The sequence below is a fragment of the Aulonocara stuartgranti genome (genome assembly GCF_965226115.1).
Source record: "Aulonocara stuartgranti genome assembly, chromosome: 9".
In the NCBI taxonomy this organism is placed as follows: Eukaryota; Metazoa; Chordata; class Actinopteri; order Cichliformes; family Cichlidae; genus Aulonocara; species Aulonocara stuartgranti.
The window spans coordinates 35518563-35537500 of record NC_138960.1 but is presented as its reverse complement, the minus strand read 5'-3'; the positions used below and the strand labels follow the sequence as shown (position 1 = coordinate 35537500).

General features: G+C 47.3%; 1 protein-coding gene across 1 annotated transcript in view; it reads left to right on the top strand.

Moving 5' to 3' along the window:
- dnah5l (dynein, axonemal, heavy chain 5 like) overlaps positions 1-18938 on the top strand; it is a 59928-nt gene that overhangs the window by 32270 nt on the left and 8720 nt on the right. The window contains exons 43-76 of the mRNA XM_082546868.1: positions 3119-3247; positions 3347-3562; positions 4249-4395; positions 4484-4656; positions 4729-4799; positions 5014-5121; positions 5550-5737; positions 5963-6157; positions 6310-6444; positions 6593-6650; positions 6750-6881; positions 7465-7682; positions 7765-7899; positions 8044-8220; positions 8886-8975; positions 9074-9208; positions 9824-9925; positions 10017-10184; positions 10265-10471; positions 10659-10751; positions 11029-11265; positions 12593-12658; positions 12806-12946; positions 13734-13865; positions 14334-14444; positions 14530-14684; positions 15732-15853; positions 16118-16347; positions 16476-16634; positions 16715-16871; positions 16977-17122; positions 17446-17580; positions 18489-18590; positions 18660-18773. Coding sequence (XP_082402994.1) covers positions 3119-3247; positions 3347-3562; positions 4249-4395; positions 4484-4656; positions 4729-4799; positions 5014-5121; positions 5550-5737; positions 5963-6157; positions 6310-6444; positions 6593-6650; positions 6750-6881; positions 7465-7682; positions 7765-7899; positions 8044-8220; positions 8886-8975; positions 9074-9208; positions 9824-9925; positions 10017-10184; positions 10265-10471; positions 10659-10751; positions 11029-11265; positions 12593-12658; positions 12806-12946; positions 13734-13865; positions 14334-14444; positions 14530-14684; positions 15732-15853; positions 16118-16347; positions 16476-16634; positions 16715-16871; positions 16977-17122; positions 17446-17580; positions 18489-18590; positions 18660-18773 — 4884 coding nt within the window. The remainder of the gene's footprint in view (positions 1-3118; positions 3248-3346; positions 3563-4248; positions 4396-4483; positions 4657-4728; positions 4800-5013; positions 5122-5549; positions 5738-5962; positions 6158-6309; positions 6445-6592; positions 6651-6749; positions 6882-7464; positions 7683-7764; positions 7900-8043; positions 8221-8885; positions 8976-9073; positions 9209-9823; positions 9926-10016; positions 10185-10264; positions 10472-10658; positions 10752-11028; positions 11266-12592; positions 12659-12805; positions 12947-13733; positions 13866-14333; positions 14445-14529; positions 14685-15731; positions 15854-16117; positions 16348-16475; positions 16635-16714; positions 16872-16976; positions 17123-17445; positions 17581-18488; positions 18591-18659; positions 18774-18938) is intronic.

The window sequence follows — 18938 nt, the reverse complement described above, 5'->3', positions numbered from 1 at the left end:
ACAGGTGACACACTTTACAGGTGACACACTATACAGGTGACACATCATACAGGTGAGACATTATACAGGTGACACACTTTACAGGTGACACACTTTACAGGTGACACACTATACCGGTGACACACTATACAGGTGAGACATTATACAGGTGACAAACTATACAAGTGACACACTTTACAGGTGAGGCACTTTACAGGTGACACCCTATACAGGTGACACACTATACAGGTGACACACTTTACAGGTGAGGCACTTTACAGGTGACACACTATACAGGTGACACACTTTACAGGTGAGGCACTTTACAAATGACACACTATACAGGTGACACATCATACAGGTGACACATTGTACAGGTGACACACTTTACAGGTGACACACTTTACAGGTGACATGTTATACAGGTGACACACTTTACAGGTGACACACTATACCGGTGACACACTATACAGGTGAGACATTATACAGGTGACAAACTATACAGGTGACACACTTTACAGGTGAGGCACTTTACAGGTGACACACTATACCGGTGAGACATTGTACAGGTGACACACTATACAGGTGACACACTATACCGGTGACACACTATACAGGTGAGACATTATACAGGTGACACACTATACAGGTGACACACTATACCGGTGACACACTATACAGGTGAGACATTATACAGGTGACAAACTATACAGGTGACACACTTTACAGGTGAGGCACTTTACAGGTGACACCCTATACAGGTGATACCCTATACAGGTGACACACTATACAGGTGACACATTGTACAGGTGACATATTGTACAGGTGACACACTTTACAGGTGACACACTTTACAGGTGACATGTTATACAGGTGACACACTATATCGGTGACACACTATACAGGTGAGACATTATACAGGTGACAAACTATACAGGTGACACACTTTACAGGTGAGGCACTTTACAGGTGACACACTTTACAGGTGAGACATTATACAGGTGACAAACTATACAGGTGACACACTTTACAGGTGAGGCACTTTACAGGTGACACACTTTACAGGTGACACATTATACAGGTGACAAACTATACAGGTGACACACTTTACAGGTGACACACTATACCGGTGACACACTTTACAGGTGACACACTATACAGGTGACACATTATACAGGTGACAAACTATACAGGTGACATACTTTACAGGTGACACACTATACCGGTGACACACTTTACAGGTGACACACTATACAGGTGACACACTATACAGGTGACACATTATACAGGTGACAAACTATACAGGTGACACACTTTACAGGTGACACACTATACCGGTGACACACTTTACAGGTGACACACTATACAGGTGACACACTATACAGGTGACACATTGTACAGGTGACACACTTTACAGGTGAGGCACTTTACAGGTGACACCTTATACAGGTGACACACTTTACAGGTGACATGTTATACCGGTGACACACTATACAGGTGACACACTTTACAGGTGAAACACTATACAGGTGACACATTGTACAGGTGAGGCACTTTACAGGTGACACCTTATACAAGTGACACACTATACAGGTGACACACTATACAGGTGAGACATTATACAGGTGACAAACTATACAGGTGACACACTTTACAGGTGACACACTATACCGGTGACACACTTTACAGGTGACACACTATACAGGTGACACATTATACAGGTGACAAACTATACAGGTGACACACTTTACAGGTGACACACTATACCGGTGACACACTTTACAGGTGACACACTATACAGGTGACACACTATACAGGTGACACATTATACAGGTGACAAACTATACAGGTGACACACTTTACAGGTGACACACTATACCGGTGACACACTTTACAGGTGACACACTATACAGGTGACACACTATACAGGTGACACATTGTACAGGTGACACACTTTACAGGTGAGGCACTTTACAGGTGACACCTTATACAGGTGACACACTTTACAGGTGACACACTATACAGGTGACACATTGTACAGGTGAGGCACTTTACAGGTGAGGCACTTTACAGGTGACACCTTATACAGGTGACACACTATACAGGTGACACACTATACAGGTGAGACATTATACAGGTGACAACCTATACAGGTGACACACTTTACAGGTGACACATTGTACAGGTGACACACTTTACAGGTGACACACTTTACAGGTGACATGTTATACCGGTGACACACTATACAGGTGACACACTTTACAGGTGACACACTATACAGGTGACACATTGTACAGGTGAGGCACTTTACAGGTGAGGCACTTTACAGGTGACACCTTATACAGGTGACACACTATACAGGTGACACACTTTACAGGTGACACATTGTACAGGTGACACACTTTACAGGTGAGACATTATACAGGTGACAAACTATACAGGTGACACACTTTACAGGTGACACACTATACCGGTGACACACTATACAGGTGACACATTGTACAGGTGACACACTTTACAGGTGAGGCACTTTACAGGTGACACCTTATACAGGTGACACACTATACAGGTGACACACTATACAGGTGAGACATTATACAGGTGACAAACTATACAGGTGACACACTTTACAGGTGACACACTATACAGGTGACACACTATACAGGTGACACATTGTACAGGTGACACACTTTACAGGTGAGGCACTTTACAGGTGACACATTGTACAGGTGACACACTTTACAGGTGACACACTTTAGAGGTGACATGTTATACAGGTGACACACTATACAGGTGACACACTTTACAGGTGACACATCATACAGGTGACACACTTTACAGGTGACACATTGTACAGGTGACACACTATACAGGTGACACACTTTACAGGTGACACATCATACAGGTGACACACTTTACAGGTGACACATTGTACAGGTGACACACTATACAGGTGACACACTTTACAGGTGACACATCATACAGGTGACACACTTTACAGGTGACACAGCAGCTCACAGGTTTCAGATCTGATGGGTTTGTATTTGCTGTCTGATGCTTCAGCTTCGCTCCTGCTGCTGAGTTTCTTCCTTCCTCTGATCATGACATTGAATCTGCTTCCTCGCTCTGTGTCTGTCAGGCTCATCTGCTCAGTCTGTTCGATAACGTTAACAGAGTTGTTTTCAATGAGAAAATCTACGACCAGATGATCAGTTTCCAGTCCCAAGAAGGAGAAACTGTGGAGCTGAGGCAGCCAGTCCTGGCACAGGTAATCTCACCTCCACATGGAGACCTCCCAGTAAGTTCCCCGTTACTTTTCCCTTAAACTGAATCCTTTTATCAATCAGCATCTCACCTCCACTTGCAGGGGAATGTGGAGGTGTGGTTAGGAGAGCTGCTAGCTGGGGTGAGGGGAACCCTCCATGCTATCATCCGTCAGGCTTACCTGGCCATTAGTGACTCCGCCTTTAAGCTTCTGGAGTTCCAGTCGGCGTTCCCGGCTCAGATTGGCCTGCTAGGAATCCAGATGATCTGGACTAGAGATGCAGAAGAAGCACTCGTCCTCAGCAAGTCTGACAAGAAGGTGCTTTTATGCCTCAATTTGAGCCAAACGTGACCATATTTATGTAAGAGGGTGGAGATCTAAAGTTATCCAGTAATGCTGCATCACTTTGACTGTGTCTGCTACGTCGTAATCTACGGTAATGTCCAACACAAACCACAGAATCACCCTCACTGAAACTATTGTTGGACAGTCAATTAACATCACAGCAGCCACATTATTGGTCAGATAATTGCTCTGAATATGCTTCCTACAGACTCTCAGTTAAAACTCAACTCTACAGCAGAAAGAAACAGTCAGTAATTACGGCTTGAATTTATGCAGAATTAAGAGATTGGCTCTTTTAGTAACAAGTCGATGCCGTTTCTTTGTGTTCATCGTGTTCTCTCTTCCACTTTTCAGGTAAGTGCGTTTTGTTTTAATTGTGTTTCAGTCAGAATCCAGTTAACACAACCAAACCCCGTAGCTGGGTAACCAAACCAACCCTCCAAGTTGGTTGGTACAAAAAGAAAAGGAAAACTGTGGTTTGGGTCAAAAGGCTACACTCAAGCCCGTGTGGGACAGAAGAGTCTTGAGGCAACTTCTGTTGTGATTTGGAGCTCTCTAAATAAAATAAGATAGAATATAATTAAGGCTATGGTGATTATTTACAGGGTGTTATCGTGTTATTCTTCTCTCCTGACTGCCCCCATCTTATTGGTTGTCAGATCATGCAAACGACCAATCAGAAGTTCCTGAACCTCCTCAATGAGCTCATCGACATGACGACTCGAGAGCTGAGCAGGAACGAGAGGACCAAATATGAGACGCTGATCACCATCCACGTCCACCAGAGAGACATTTTCGATGATCTGGTGAACAAAAGAGCAAACATATAAACAAACATCTAAATACTTTTGATAGTGTCTGTCAGAGTGGGTCATATGACTTTGTGTTTGTCAGGTGAGGATGAACGTGCGGTCGGCTTCAGACTTTGAATGGCAGAAACAGTCGAGGTTTTACTTCCTGGAGGAGACGGACAGATGTGTCATCCAGATCACAGATGTGGAGTTCAGTTACTGTAATGAATACCTGGGCTGCACAGACAGGCTGGTCATCACCCCGCTGACAGACAGGTACACACACTCCAGCCTCACTGACTGACGCCTGTGGACTGACTGATTCACAAACACTGAACATCTGTGCAGGTGTTACATCACTCTGTCCCAGGCTCTGGGGATGAGTATGGGCGGAGCTCCGGCCGGACCAGCAGGAACAGGTAATGTGTGTGTGTGTGTGTGTGTGTGTGTGCGTGTGTGCGTGTGCGTGTGTGTGTGTGTGTGTGTGTGTGTGTGTGTGTGTGTGTGTAAAATGAAGCTGAACTCTTGCATGCTGCTGTGGTTGTGTGTGTGTGTGTGTGTGTGTGTGTGTGTGTGTGTGTGTGTGTGTGTGTGTGTGCGTGCGTGCGTGTGTGTGTGTGTGTTTGTTTGCAGGTAAAACGGAGACCACTAAAGACATGGGTCGCTGTCTGGGGAAGTATGTGGTGGTCTTTAACTGTTCGGACCAGATGGACTACAGAGGACTGGGACGCATCTACAAAGGTGTGTGAGTGTGTGGATGGTGGACACTGGAAATATTGTCCTGCTGTTGTCACCATCTTATCAACCCACTGAGTAGAAGAGAGGTTAGTCAACCACGAGGCCCGGCCCGCTCTGACAGGACAGGGCTCTGCAGAGGTTCACTACCTAACATGGACCCACAGCCGTTGTCTGTGGTATCTGGGAACCTGGAACAAATGTTCATTAGCTGTTCTTAAATACAGAGCCATGCCAGAGCTGCAGATCCTCATGAAGACATGTTTCTCCTGAGTCAGAGACAAAAGTGTGGAAGTCAGTGGAGGCCAGTCGCCCACTCTTCTATGATACATAACTCTGTATGATACATAAGTCACAGCATCTTCTTAACATGTAATAAACATGTGATCGTTCCATCAAAATGCTGATCTGAAAGTGCAGTGCTGTGTCTGCAGGTCTGGCTCAGTCCGGAGCCTGGGGCTGCTTCGATGAGTTTAACCGCATCGAGCTGCCGGTGCTTTCTGTCGCCGCCCAGCAGATCTACATCGTGCTGCAGTGTAAGAAGAACAAGAAGAAGCAGTTCGTCTTCACCGACGGAGATGTGGTCGACATGGATCCCGAGTTCGGCATCTTCCTCACCATGGTACCTCTGATCTAATGAACACTCTGGTGTTAGTATAAGTCAACGATAAATCATCAGAGTCACTCTGCATATGAAACAATGCACTGTTCAGTATTCAGTGTTCTTTAGGTGAGCAGTTGTGGATACATGAAGGCAGCTCAGTAACTACAGTGAGCCACAGGTCCAGCACTGAGCGTGCTGATGTTCCTCCGCTCAGAAAGTTCTAGTAACTTCTCGGTTTTCCAGAATCCCGGTTACGCCGGCCGTCAGGAGCTGCCTGAAAACCTGAAGATTCAGTTCCGCACGGTAGCCATGATGGTCCCGGACCGAGCCATCATCATGAGGGTTAAATTGGCCAGTGCTGGTTTCCGTGACAACCAGGTCCTAAGCAGGAAGTTCTACACCCTCTACAAACTGTGTGAGGAGCAGCTGTCCAAACAGGTGGGTGATCCTGCAGCTGTAACCACCACACATCCTGTCCTTCTTGGTGTTAGATGATGGATTTTCTCATTTCTCCGTTGCCCTTCTTTGTAAACTGTTACTCATGCATTTAGTTATATTATTATTTATACTTCTCTGGTCTTTCTTACCAGGTCCATTATGATTTCGGTCTGAGGAACATTTTGTCGGTTTTGAGGACGTTGGGAGCTGTGAAGCGATCTAACCCGTCAGAACCAGAGAAGACCGTGGTGATGAGGGTCCTGAGGGACATGAACCTCTCCAAACTGGTGTGTGTGTTAGTAATAAATGCAGAAATTAGACTTTATGTTTAAAGTTTTCATTTCATTATTATCAGACTGTTAGAGTTGCCCACTAGGGGGAGCCCTTGTCCTTGCCACAGTCAGCCATCCTGATTGCTTGTGTGACTTTCTGCAGGTGGACGAGGACGAGCCTCTGTTTATGAGTCTGATCAATGACCTGTTTCCTGGCATTGGTACGTTTCTTTCACATAACACTGAAACACACTAGCAGAGGCTCCATGAGTACACGACGGCTCTCATACTGTGTGCTTTTCCTTCATCCCCCTCTGCAGTTCTGGATAAAGCCGGTTATCCAGACTTGGAGTTGGCCATCTTTAATCAGGCTCAGCAGGCCGGTCTGATCCCTCACCCGCCCTGGATCCTCAAACTGGTCCAGCTCTATGAGACGCAGAGAGTCCGACATGGTGAAGATCACAATTATCTGGACGCAGTGACACATTAATTAGTCTTTCTCGTCTCGCCACTCAGCTTCATTTACAGTTCCAGTGTAAATTAGTGGAAAGCAGGCTCAACATGAGTTTCTATGGTCATTAAACACATAAACTGCACGTTTAGACTCATCAGTCTAATGTGATTACAAAGTGCTGCAAAGGTTTGCTAACTTTCTCCTCAACATGAGGTTTAAACAGTTTTGAGTGCAGGTTATTATTCTACATGTACACAGAGTTTCACAACATTATAGCTCCATTAATGCTGTTAAACACAACACTAACACAATCTGTCTTTGGCTGCTGTCACAACAACATAACCCACACTTACTGTGGATATAGTAACAGGATATTACACACTTAGAAACCAACAGCTTATTAAAAACGTAAATGTTATATAATATAATTTGGTATATAAAAGTTTAAAAAGCTTCTGGTGCACAAATCTTTATTTTATATACAACCAGTGTTCAGTAATGCTGAGGTCACAGACACACTGATGGCAATGCTAAAGAGTCTTCAGCACACATGGGAGTCGAGCTGTCCTGTGCTCGTGCAGGTATGATGACGCTGGGTCCGAGCGGTGCTGGGAAGACGGCGTGCGTCCACACGCTGATGAAGGCCATGTCTGAGTGCGGCTCGCCCCACCGAGAGATGAGGATGAACCCGAAAGCCATCACAGCCTCGCAGATGTTCGGCATGCTGGACGTGACCACCAACGACTGGACGGACGGCATTTTCTCCACACTGTGGAGGAAAACTCTGAAAGGCAAAAAGGTTGATGGAAGCTCAACATGTTCCCTACATTCATGATGCTCCAGTGCAGATGTATATGTACGTGTGTGTGTGTGTGTGTCAGGGGGAATACATCTGGATTGTGCTGGATGGTCCGGTTGATGCCATCTGGATCGAGAATCTGAACTCTGTTTTAGACGACAACAAAACTCTGACGCTGGCGAATGGCGATCGAATCCCCATGGCTCCCTGCTGCAAGGTCAAAGCAAAACAAACAAAGCTCACCTCACTTCAGCCAGACAGTCACTGTGGTGCAGTTTGACATAATCCACAAACATCATGATCAGAAACCAGAGATGCATCGAGGTCAAGTCAGCCCATATATTTTATATTCTTCCCTCAGATTGTCTTTGAGCCCCACAACATCGACAACGCCTCCCCAGCCACCGTGTCCAGGAACGGGATGGTGTTCATGAGCTCGTCAGTGCTCAGCTGGAGGCCCGTCCTGCAGGCCTGGTTACAGAAACTAGCAGAGCAGCAGGCCAGCGCTCTGAAACACTGCTTCGACTGCTGCTACCAGGTGAGAGCCGCCGGGACACAATTAGACTTATTTATCACTTTAATATTGATAAGATGTTACCACCTGGTCAAACATACACAACAAAGGAGCGGCAAAGCAGTGAACCATAAAATAACCTCATCTGAACTCAGCAAACAAGGATCAAAGCTTCTTTATTCAATTCTCTTCAGTTTTATTTATGTAGCACCAATTCACAACAACTATCACCTCCAAGCACTTTGTGCTGTCGGCCACAGACTCTCCAATATTACACAAAAGAAGGAGAAACGAGGAGAAGCAAGTGCACTGTGACTCAAACTGGTCCCAGCACAGCACCCTGATGAGCTCCATAATTAATCATAGTGAACTTGACATGAACACTGCTATAGACAACAAACAGGTTTTCTTACCCGCTGTAAACACGTTTATTTCTGCTGTAACGTTGGACATGTTACCCTGTTACCCCATCCACCTCTGGTGGCTGTTAGAGGAACTGCAGTTTTTAGCACTTGACCATTAAAGTCTGTTCAGTTTGGTGTTTATCGCTTGTTTCCAGCACCCATGTAGCCAAACATCAGTTACTGATGACGTTGTAAGCAGAGATTAGAAATGCATCAACCTTGAAGGTAAAGAAATCATCAGACAGCAGGAAAGCTAAAGGTTAGTTTTGTATTCTTCTGTTTCAGGACTTGTTGGACTTTGTCTTCACTGCTGTGTCCGCTAAGATGCAGGTGCTGGAGTGTATGTACATCAAACAGACTATTGACCTGCTGCAGGTAGGACACAGCAGTAAAACACCAGAAAAACTAGAATCTGAGTCTTCCAAGTTCTTGTTGCCCTTTTGTTTGGTTATTTTTCATATTTGTGCTTTCAGGGTTTGCTCCCCGCAGCGCAGGACAAACAGGGTGGCCATGATCATGTGGGACGCATGTTTGTCTTTGCGGTCATGTGGTCTCTGGGTGCACTGCTGGAGCTGGATGACAGAGCCAAGATGGAGGCCTTCCTGAAGGTGTGTGAAAGTTTTCTTTGACTCCATAACAAACCTCGTTTTCAAATCAAATGAACCCGTAGTGTGAATATTTACCGTCTACAGAGGCGGGATTACTCACCTTTACCCGCCCCCACCCTTAAGTAGAGGGCTAGGATTAAGGCTATGACCTACCCACGGTCCTGGTCAGATTCTCGTACCACTTTTCCAACACACTGACGTCTGCTCCTAATCTAGAACAGTTTCACCATTTTATGCTAAAAGAAAAAAAGTTTGCAGTACAACCTTGGACCCAGTGACACCAGTGCCATTTGAAGAGCCTGTCACATTAGAAAGAAAATGATCCCCAGTTCACAGACTGATGATCAGCACCCACTTTATTAAGTTTAGATACCAAACCAATCAAACTTTGACTGGTTCCAAGCAAAACGGGAAAAGACGTCTAACAAAGGGTCACTCATCTGGAAATGAGTCAGTCCAGCTCTGTTATCACAATCCTGAACACCACGGCCTCCACGGCTGGAGCAAACGAGTCACATGGGACTTTAAAAAAAGGTTTTTAAAGGATATATCTGGTTGGAAATGTTTATAAATATTCCATTTGAGTTGAAAGGTGTTTTTGTTTTTGTCTCAAAGGCCCACAGCTCATCTCTGGACCTGCCACCCACTCAGGACAACCAGACCATCTTTGAGTTCACCGTCAGTGAGCAGGGAGACTGGGAGCACTGGTCCAACAAGGTGAGAGGACTCTATGTTTCTCCTGAGTGTTAATCGCAGAGAATGAAGTCAGCATGCTGCATGCATGTTCTGTGTTTATGGTTCTGATCAGGTCCCAGAGTATGTCTACCCCAAAGACCACGTCCCTGACTACTCGTCCATCCTGGTTCCCAACGTAGACAACGTGAGGACGGACTTCCTGATGCAGACCATCATGAAGCAGAGGAAGGCCGTGCTGCTGATCGGAGAGCAAGGAACAGCCAAGACCGTCATGATTAAAGTAAGAGTGCGCTCAACCGTTCCCCAGCACAGGCTAGCACAGGCTACAGCATGCAGCTTGCTCTCTGGCTCCCCCTGTAGGGCTACACTGGAAAGCTCGACCCAGAGCTCCACCTCAGTAAGACGGTGAACTTCTCTTCGGCCACGCTGCCCGGCATGTTCCAGAGGACGCTCGAGAGCTACATCGACAAACGCATGGGCACCACCTACGGGCCGCCGGCCGGACGCAGGATGACCGTCTTCATAGACGACATCAACATGCCCGTAATCAACGAATGGGGCGACCAGGTGGGCTTCAGGCTCTCTGTGATTGGTCAAACCTTTGCTAGCTTACCTCTTTGTTTCTCACAGAATAACCTCCACCTCACATCACAAATAACCAATCAGCTCAGTTTTTCTCCCACCCTGTTCTCTTTGATATGCATGTAACCAATCAGATTATTGTATCTCTGACACGCCCCCACATCTCACTCAGATAACCAATGAGATTGTGCGTCAGCTGATGGAGCAGGGAGGTTTCTACAGCCTGGATCGTCCAGGAGAGTTCATCACTGTGGTGGATGTTCAGGTGAAGTTTGGCTGTGGTTGGAGCGCTGTGGCACATTCTGGATGTTTCCATGATGACAGACTGATGAAGGTTGCTGTGAGCAAAGGCAGGAGGACGCTACAGATATACTGGAGTATTACAGCTGTACCTAATGAAGTGGAGGGAAATATATGAAGTGAACACAAACCTGTTGGTTTGAGGGATTCCTTCAAAAGTTTTAAATCATAAACAGAGAGATGATGATGATGTTAGATCATCTGCTCTGTGACTGACTGATGTGTGTAATGATGTTTACCAGCTGGTGGCAGCCATGATTCACCCCGGCGGCGGTCGGAACGACATCCCTCAGCGTCTGAAGCGCCAGTTCTCCATCTTTAACTGCACGCTGCCCTCCAACTCCTCCATCGATAAGATCTTTGGCACTGTGGCTCAGGGCTACTTCTGCCCAGAGAGAGGCTTCCCCGGCCCGGTGTGCCAGCTCGCCGCCGCCCTCGTCCCCACCACCAGGCGGGTGTGGCAGGCCGTGAAGGCGAAGGTTTGTTTTTTAAATAAGATCAAATCGGACCTTCAGAATAAAAGAAGGCTAAAATGTATTTAATTCTTTATAAACAGTCATTAAAAAATTATATTTAAAGCAGCTGATGATCACTGAAAGATCCCCTCTGAGCTTTTCTCAGGTTAATTCTCATATATTAGGAGGACATGAGGAGGGACTTTGTTCTAATCAGGATAATCAATACTTGATAATCAAAGTCATCATCAAACTTCATCCAGGATGTATCAGATCTCTGCTCGTGATTAGTTCACCGCTTCATTTAATGATGATGGAGATTAAATGTCTCTGCTTTTCATTTGAAGGTCACATTTACTGCACAGATTCAGATTTTCAAACACCTGATGCCAATTTTGTCACGTGAAGGCAAGATAGGAGACATAACACAGTGTGAGATGAGGGAGGAAACACAGGCTTAAATCCACATAGGGAGCAATCAGGGAGACAGGAGGGAAACACAGCTGGACAAATCAGGGCTGACGACACGAGGAGGCAGAAGCAGACACGTTGAAAGAGTCTCGTGTTAAAGTAAAAGAGGAAATGTTCCGGTCACTGGGGGACTCAAATGCAGAACTCCTTGCTCAGAGGAAGAACAGAAGGCTTTTCCTCACAAACACCAGGTGAAATGTGTGACAGGGACTCAGTGCTATATACAAGCGTGCGGGGATCAGGGCTCCAGGGAATCCACGGGGAAAAGCAGGGCAACACTCTCACTCCTCTTCACCAGTCATTCACTCCTCTCTCGCAGCAGAAACTCCGTAGGGAACGAGAGCAGGTCCAGGGGGTCTGTACACAGGAAACAAAAGCGTTAACACAAGAAGCTGAGACGCGGGAACTAGACTGTAGTGTCCAAGCCGGGATTTCACCGACACAGGTCAAGCAACGATCCAGCGAAGAGCAGCCTGGCTTCTTCCCTTTAGTAGAGGCCAGTTAATGAGACGCGGGTGTTGATCATCTCCCAGGTATGTAGGCCAAAGGCGGAGCCCACAATGAGCTCCGCCCAGGCGACAGAGGGAGAGAAAAAGAACACAAAGCAGAACTTCTCAGGAAACAACACAGACGCAGCCTCGACGAGGGGAGACAGAGCAGCTATGGACACAGAAACCATAGACAGAGAACTCTAACAAAGAAAGCAAAAGACCAGAAATGATCAATAATAATGTCACACTGCAAACTCTGGCTCGACGACCCAGGCACCCGAACAAATTTGACATGTTGATGAGTTTTGAGAATTGTAACTTTGCTTGACTTGATTTTGTTTGCATTCAGTCTGTGGATGTTTCTCACATGTGATCGTCTCTCTCCTCAGATGTTACCGTCTCCTGCAAAGTTTCACTACATCTTCAACCTGCGTGACCTCAGCAGAATCTGGCAGGTAGGAAAAATCACACGTGGTTTTATTTCTTCTTCTTTTAATCCTGAATAAACGTTTTGTCCTTTTTCCTGAGACTTTCTCACTCGTACATTTATCCTGAAGCAACTCTCTGACCCGGCGATGTGAACGAGTCCCTGTGTGTTTCAGGGGATCCTCACGGTGAAGTCGGAGGTGTGTCAGAGCTCTGAGCTCCTCTCCGCTCTCTTCCATCACGAGTGCTGCAGAGCGATCGCCGATCGATTCGTCGACAGCGGCGACAGACGAGCGTTCGGCAGCATCGTGGAGGCGGTGTGTGCGCTCTGACATCAGCACTGTGGCCCTCAGTCACAGCTTACAGAACAGAAAGAACATGACCTGCTGCTTGTTTTGGCAAAGACTGAGTTTCCTTTTTACACTAAATAACTCAATAAATGTTAATAATACTGAAAACTAAGAGAAGGGGATTTCTGGGAGATATAGTTGATCCATTTTTAGGAAATTTGCTCGTCAAATAAAAGATTCCAAACTGGCAGCTTCATTAACCCTGGACGTGACAATAAATGATCACAATCTCAAATATTTTGTTCTTTTACAGATGATTTGCTACCAGAGGAGCTTTGCATGAGTCACAGTTCAGAATAATCTTTATTTCTCTGATATCAGGCTTTTGTTCAGGAATGAAATCAGCAGCTATATGAACGTCATCGTTACATCTTTGGTCGGCTTCTGCCGGCTCTCGTGTTGCGTCTTTGTCACCCTTTGTGTTCTGTGTTTGTCTCTTTTTGTGTGTCTGCTTTTACTTCCTGTCGTTGTGTTTTTCCCGCCCTGATTGTTTCCACCTGACTCTGTGTTCAGTCATGTGTTTTACTTCCTGCTTCTGTTTTTTTGGTTTGATTCACGTTTTCTGTGTAAAACTGAATTTTCAGTGCAAAATAAAAACATTGTTGTCCAATAAACGTCTCTGGAATCAGAGCCGACAGATTAAAGATGATACAGGAACTTATCTCATGAGACAACAACAACTTTTTATTTAAAGTGCGGCACAAACAGCAGTGAGTAAATCTTCTGGACTGTATCTAACGCTCCTCTCCCTCAGGTCACAGTGGAGGATCATGGGAGAGCTCTGACTGAGCATGCTCAGTGGAACAGCTGCTTTGTGGACTTCCTGCGTGAAGCCCCGGAGGCGACGGGAGATGAACTTGAAGACGCTGAGCTGGAGGCTCCGAAGGTCTCAGAATCTGATTTATTTTAATATTTTTATTAAAGTGAATTTTTTATTTAGTCGTAAGTTAAATAAAGTCCAGCAAAAATGAAAAGAGACTAAAGCTGTGTCCCAAAACGCCGGCTGCATCCTCCGGAGGCTGCGTTCGAAGGCCGATTACGTCACCGCCAGGCAGCGAAGGCTGTCCCAATTCGTCGACTCCTTCAAATGCGGCCTTCACTAAAGGATGGGTCGGGTTTGTCCTTCGTGGCCCACCATATCCCAGAATTCATAGCGCGGCCCAGCCAATTCCAGTTTCCAACAATGGCGGCCGCTGAGTTTTAATATTACTCTAATTAATCCACGTAGACCGCGAAGGCCGGGTCCTCCGAAGGATGGAGCCGACGTTTTGGGACACAGCTAAAGTCTTCAGGTCCCTCAGTGTTGGATAGTTTTCTGATGGTTTCTAAGTGTGGACACTGATATGATTGACAGGTGTACGAGCCAATCCCATCGCTGGACCTTCTGGCAGAGCGGCTGTCGGCTTTTCAGCAGCAGTACAACGAGGCGGTGAGAGGCGGAGCCATGGATCTGGTCTTCTTCAAGGTGATGATGACTCCTGTCACACTCTTCACCATGACCTTTGTTCATATCAGCTGATGGTGACCCTCTGTGTGTGGTCCAACGACAGGACGCGATGATCCACCTGATGAGGATCTCACGCATCCTGAGGACGCCACAAGGAAACGCCCTGCTGGTCGGGGTGGGAGGGTCGGGGAAGCAGAGCCTGACGAGGCTCGCGTCATTCATCGCAGGATACCAAACCTTCCAGATCACACTGAGCAGGTGAGTGCTTCCTGCGATTCATCGTGACCAACGGAAAATAAACAAACTCACTGGGCAGAAGTCTAAACAGGTGGTGGGACACAGTCTCAGTGACCCACCACTCGTCCAATCACCACTCGTCCAATCAGCACTCGTCCAATCAGCACTCGTCCAATCAGCACTCGTCCAATCAACGCTCGTCCAATCAACACTCGTCCAATCACCGCTCGTCCAATCACCGCTCGTCCAATCACCACTCGTCCAATCACCACTCGTCCAATCAGCACTCGTCCAATCACCGCTCGTCCAATCACCGCTCGTCCAATCACCGCTCGTCCAATCACCACTCGTCCAATCAACACTCGTCCAATCACCACTCGTCCAATCACCACTCGTCCAATCAACACTCGTCCAATCACCGCTCGTCCAATCACCGCTCGTCCAATCACCGCTCGTCCAATCACCACTCGTCCAATCACCACTCGTCCAATCATAATCCAGTGTCCCTCATCCACAAGATATTCACACTCCTCCCTTTCAGGCAGAACTCCTCACAAACCCGCAGAAGAAAGTCTGTAAATGAAGTTCTGTGATAAACTATTTTATTTATATAGCAGCAAATTAAACAACAGCCGCCTCACTGTGTTTATACTGTAAGATAAAGACCCTACAATAACACCACCAATCAGACGACCCCCTGTGAACAAGCACTTGGTGACAGTGGGAAGGAAAAACTCCCTTTTAACAGGAAGAAAAGAAGCAGAACCAGGCTCAGGGAGGGGCGGGGCCATCTGCCACCACCTGTTGGGGGTGACGGAGGAAGACATTCATTTACTTTTCGAACATTCTGCCCCCAACAAATATTTAACACAATAAAAAGGAATTTTCTTCCTGCTGAAAGGGAGTTTTTCCTTCAGAGGGGATCGTCTGAGTGTTGGGGTTTCTCTGTGTTACTTACAGTATAAGTGTGTGTGTGTGTGTGTGTGTGTGTGTGTGTGTGTGTGTGTGTGCGTGTGTGCGTGCGTGCGTGTGTGTGTGTGTGTGTGTGTGTGTGTGTGTGTGCTGCAGGTCGTACGGCAGCAGTAACCTGCTGGAGGATCTGAAGTCTCTGTATCGGATCGCCGGTCAGCGCGGGAAAGGCGTCACCTTCCTGTTCAGCGACAATGACATCAAAGAAGAAGCTTTCCTGGGTGCCAACGATCAGCTGACAGCTTTGATGATTCACAGATGATGAAACTCGCTCACGTCTTTAGTTTGCACCACAGCAGAACAAACATCAGCTCAAACTTTATCTGTTCATGTGAATCATCATGTGAAATATCAGGAAGTCTGAATGTAAAAGGAGGAAAACTGATTTTTTTACACTGTTTGTTTGTCCTGCTGATGGAAGCAAAGGTCAGAGGTCAGGAGGTCATGGGGTCATTGTTTTCTGACTCCTGTCTCCTCTCCTGCAGAATACATGAACAACGTCCTGGCGAGCGGTGAAGTTTCCAACCTGTTTGCTCGAGACGAGCTGGATGACATCACTCAGGACCTGATTCCCGTGATGAAGCGCCAGCATCCTCGCCGCCCGCCAACGCCTGAGAACCTCTACGACTTTTTCCTGTCCCGCGTGCGGAGCAACCTCCACGTGGTCCTCTGTTTCTCGCCTGTCGGGGAGAAGTTCCGCTCTCGTGCCTTAAAGGTGCGGCGAGGACTCAGGTTCACTGGTCACATGACCCTGATGATGATGTAAGCTGGTGGAGCCAAAGGCTCCGTCCTCCTAAGAATTACTGTTTCTCATCAGTGACCTTTGACCTCTGCCCTGAACAGTTCCCAGGTCTGATTTCCGGCTGCACAGTGGACTGGTTCCAGCGTTGGCCTCAGGACGCCCTCATTGCTGTATCGCATCACTTCCTGTCTCAGTACCAGGACCTCCGCTGCTCAGAGGACGTCAAGCAAAGCGTTGTGGTTACCATGGGAACCTTCCAGGTAGCGCTCCCACAATAATCTGGTAGCTTATAATTGCCAGCGTATTGAGCGGACTGATCACATGACCGAGATGTTCACAGGACCTGGTGGCAGAGAAGTGTGGCGAGTATTTCGAGCGTTTCCGCCGCCAGACGTTTGTGACGCCAAAGTCCTACCTGTCCTTCATCGACAGCTACAAGCTGGTCTACACAGAGAAGATCGCTCACGTCGGCACGCTGGCCGAGCGCATGCAGACAGGTGAGCATGGTTTGATGGGAGGGGCTAAACCGTCCTGTACTTCCTGTCTCAGGTGGAGATGGAGAGGCGAGCTGATGCTGCGCATGCTTGTGTTGCTTCCTGCAGGTCTCTGTAAACTGATGGAGGCGGAGCAGTCGGTGTCTCAGCTCTCTGAGGAGCTGCTGGTGAAGGAGAAGGAGCTCGCCGTCGCATCCCAGAGGGCAGACCAGGTCCTGCAGGAGGTCACGGCCAAAGCTCAGGCTGCCGAAAAGGTGAAAAAACATGTTTCCTGTTAGCGAGCGAGACGCGTCTGAAAGGTTTATTAGTCTGTTATGAAACATAAAGCTAACGTGAAGGAGCCTCAGACGCTGTTTGTCATCATGTTACTGAACAGAAGTGCAGAGCGACGAGGAAACAACATGTGAAACGTTGAGTGATGGTCACAGATGAGTCTGACTCTGGGGTGAACCTCTGACGTCCTCCGTTTGTGCTACACAGTCTTCATTGGCATTTTTCTTTTAATTACATGTAAACCGGGAGCTTTACAAGTGGGCGGAGTCAGCTAGCTGTTTAATGCCCCGCTCTGTGGTTACAGGTGAAGCAGCAGGTGCAGAAGGTGAAGGATAAAGCTCAGCTCATCGTGGACGAGATCGAAGCCGATAAAATGGCAGCAGAGTCCAAACTGGAGGCTGCGAAACCGGCTCTGCAGGCTGCTGAGGCTGCCCTACAGGTTACACTCAGTCCTCCATTGTATTTACACGTCCTCCACAGAGCGCTCAGGTCAGAGCGACGTAAGCTTCATCAGCAAATGGCGAGCGGCCGTGTGTCCGTCTGTTTGCTGTGACCACGTGGACTCGTCCACTGAGTGTTTACATGACTTTACACGAGCTTCAGATGGGCGACGACAGAAGAGTCAAAGCTTCACTGGCTTCAATTTGACTCAAACTAAAGTAAAAACTGAAACAAAAGAAGAAGACGATCACAGAGAAACAATCTTAGCTGAAACGTCCGTGTGTGCTCACAGGTTTGAGGCCGTGTTCACTCATGTACACACTCAGTGTGTCTGCATGACAGTAAACAGAGCTGGTCCTGTGACACCTGCTCACACTTACATCTGTGTTACAATAATAATACAAAGAACAAAAAGCAGCTGAAACTGTCCGTCCATGTTCTGCTGCTTCTCAGCAGCCACCTCCAAACCAGAGCAGCACCTGCATCCCTCAGGTGATGGAGCAGGCCGCCTCCGTCCACATGTTGAACGATGATAATGATAGAGTGTGTGATGGTGTCAGTGAGACTGGTCACCAGTGTCAGCTTCAATGGTGCAGTGTGTACTGGGTGGTAGTCCCACGGTGGAGGGCCCAGTGGACCGCTCTGAAACTAAGCTGCTAAAATCTGACCTGTAAAGTAAAAGCATGTGAAGCCGGCTCTGAGCACCGTTCATGAGAAAACCTCAGAGACCATCAAAGCTCCTGCAGACAAACAACAAGCGTTAAACGACCTGCCTGCATGTTTCTACGACACGCTGTCCTCCTGTGATCTGAGTGAAGCTCAGACTCACATGTTGTCCCCGTGTGCTGTTTGCTCGTCATCATCATGTGTCACGTGTTCAGCCTCAGAGTTTGTCTCTGTGTGCAGACCATCAAACCAGCAGACATCTCCACGGTGAGGAAGCTGCAGAAGCCTCCTCATCTCATCATGAGGATCATGGACGCCGTGCTGCTGCTGTTCCAGAGAAAGGTCACAGTCGGAGCCTGAAACGTTCCCTCAGAGTCACGACATGCTTTATAAATCTGTCATCTTTCTCAGGTCGACGCCGTGACCTCTGACCCCGAACGACCTTGTCCCAGACCGTCGTGGGCCGAGGCGATGAAGCTGATGCAAAACTCGGCCTTCCTCAGCACCCTGCTCAACTTCAGCAAGGTCACAAACACACACACACACACACACACACACACACACACACACACACACACACACACGCACACACGCGCACACACACACACACACACACACACATATACTGGTATTATTATACTTGTTCCAGCTGCAGCATAAACCTGAGTTTGAATGAGTCCTCATGTTCAT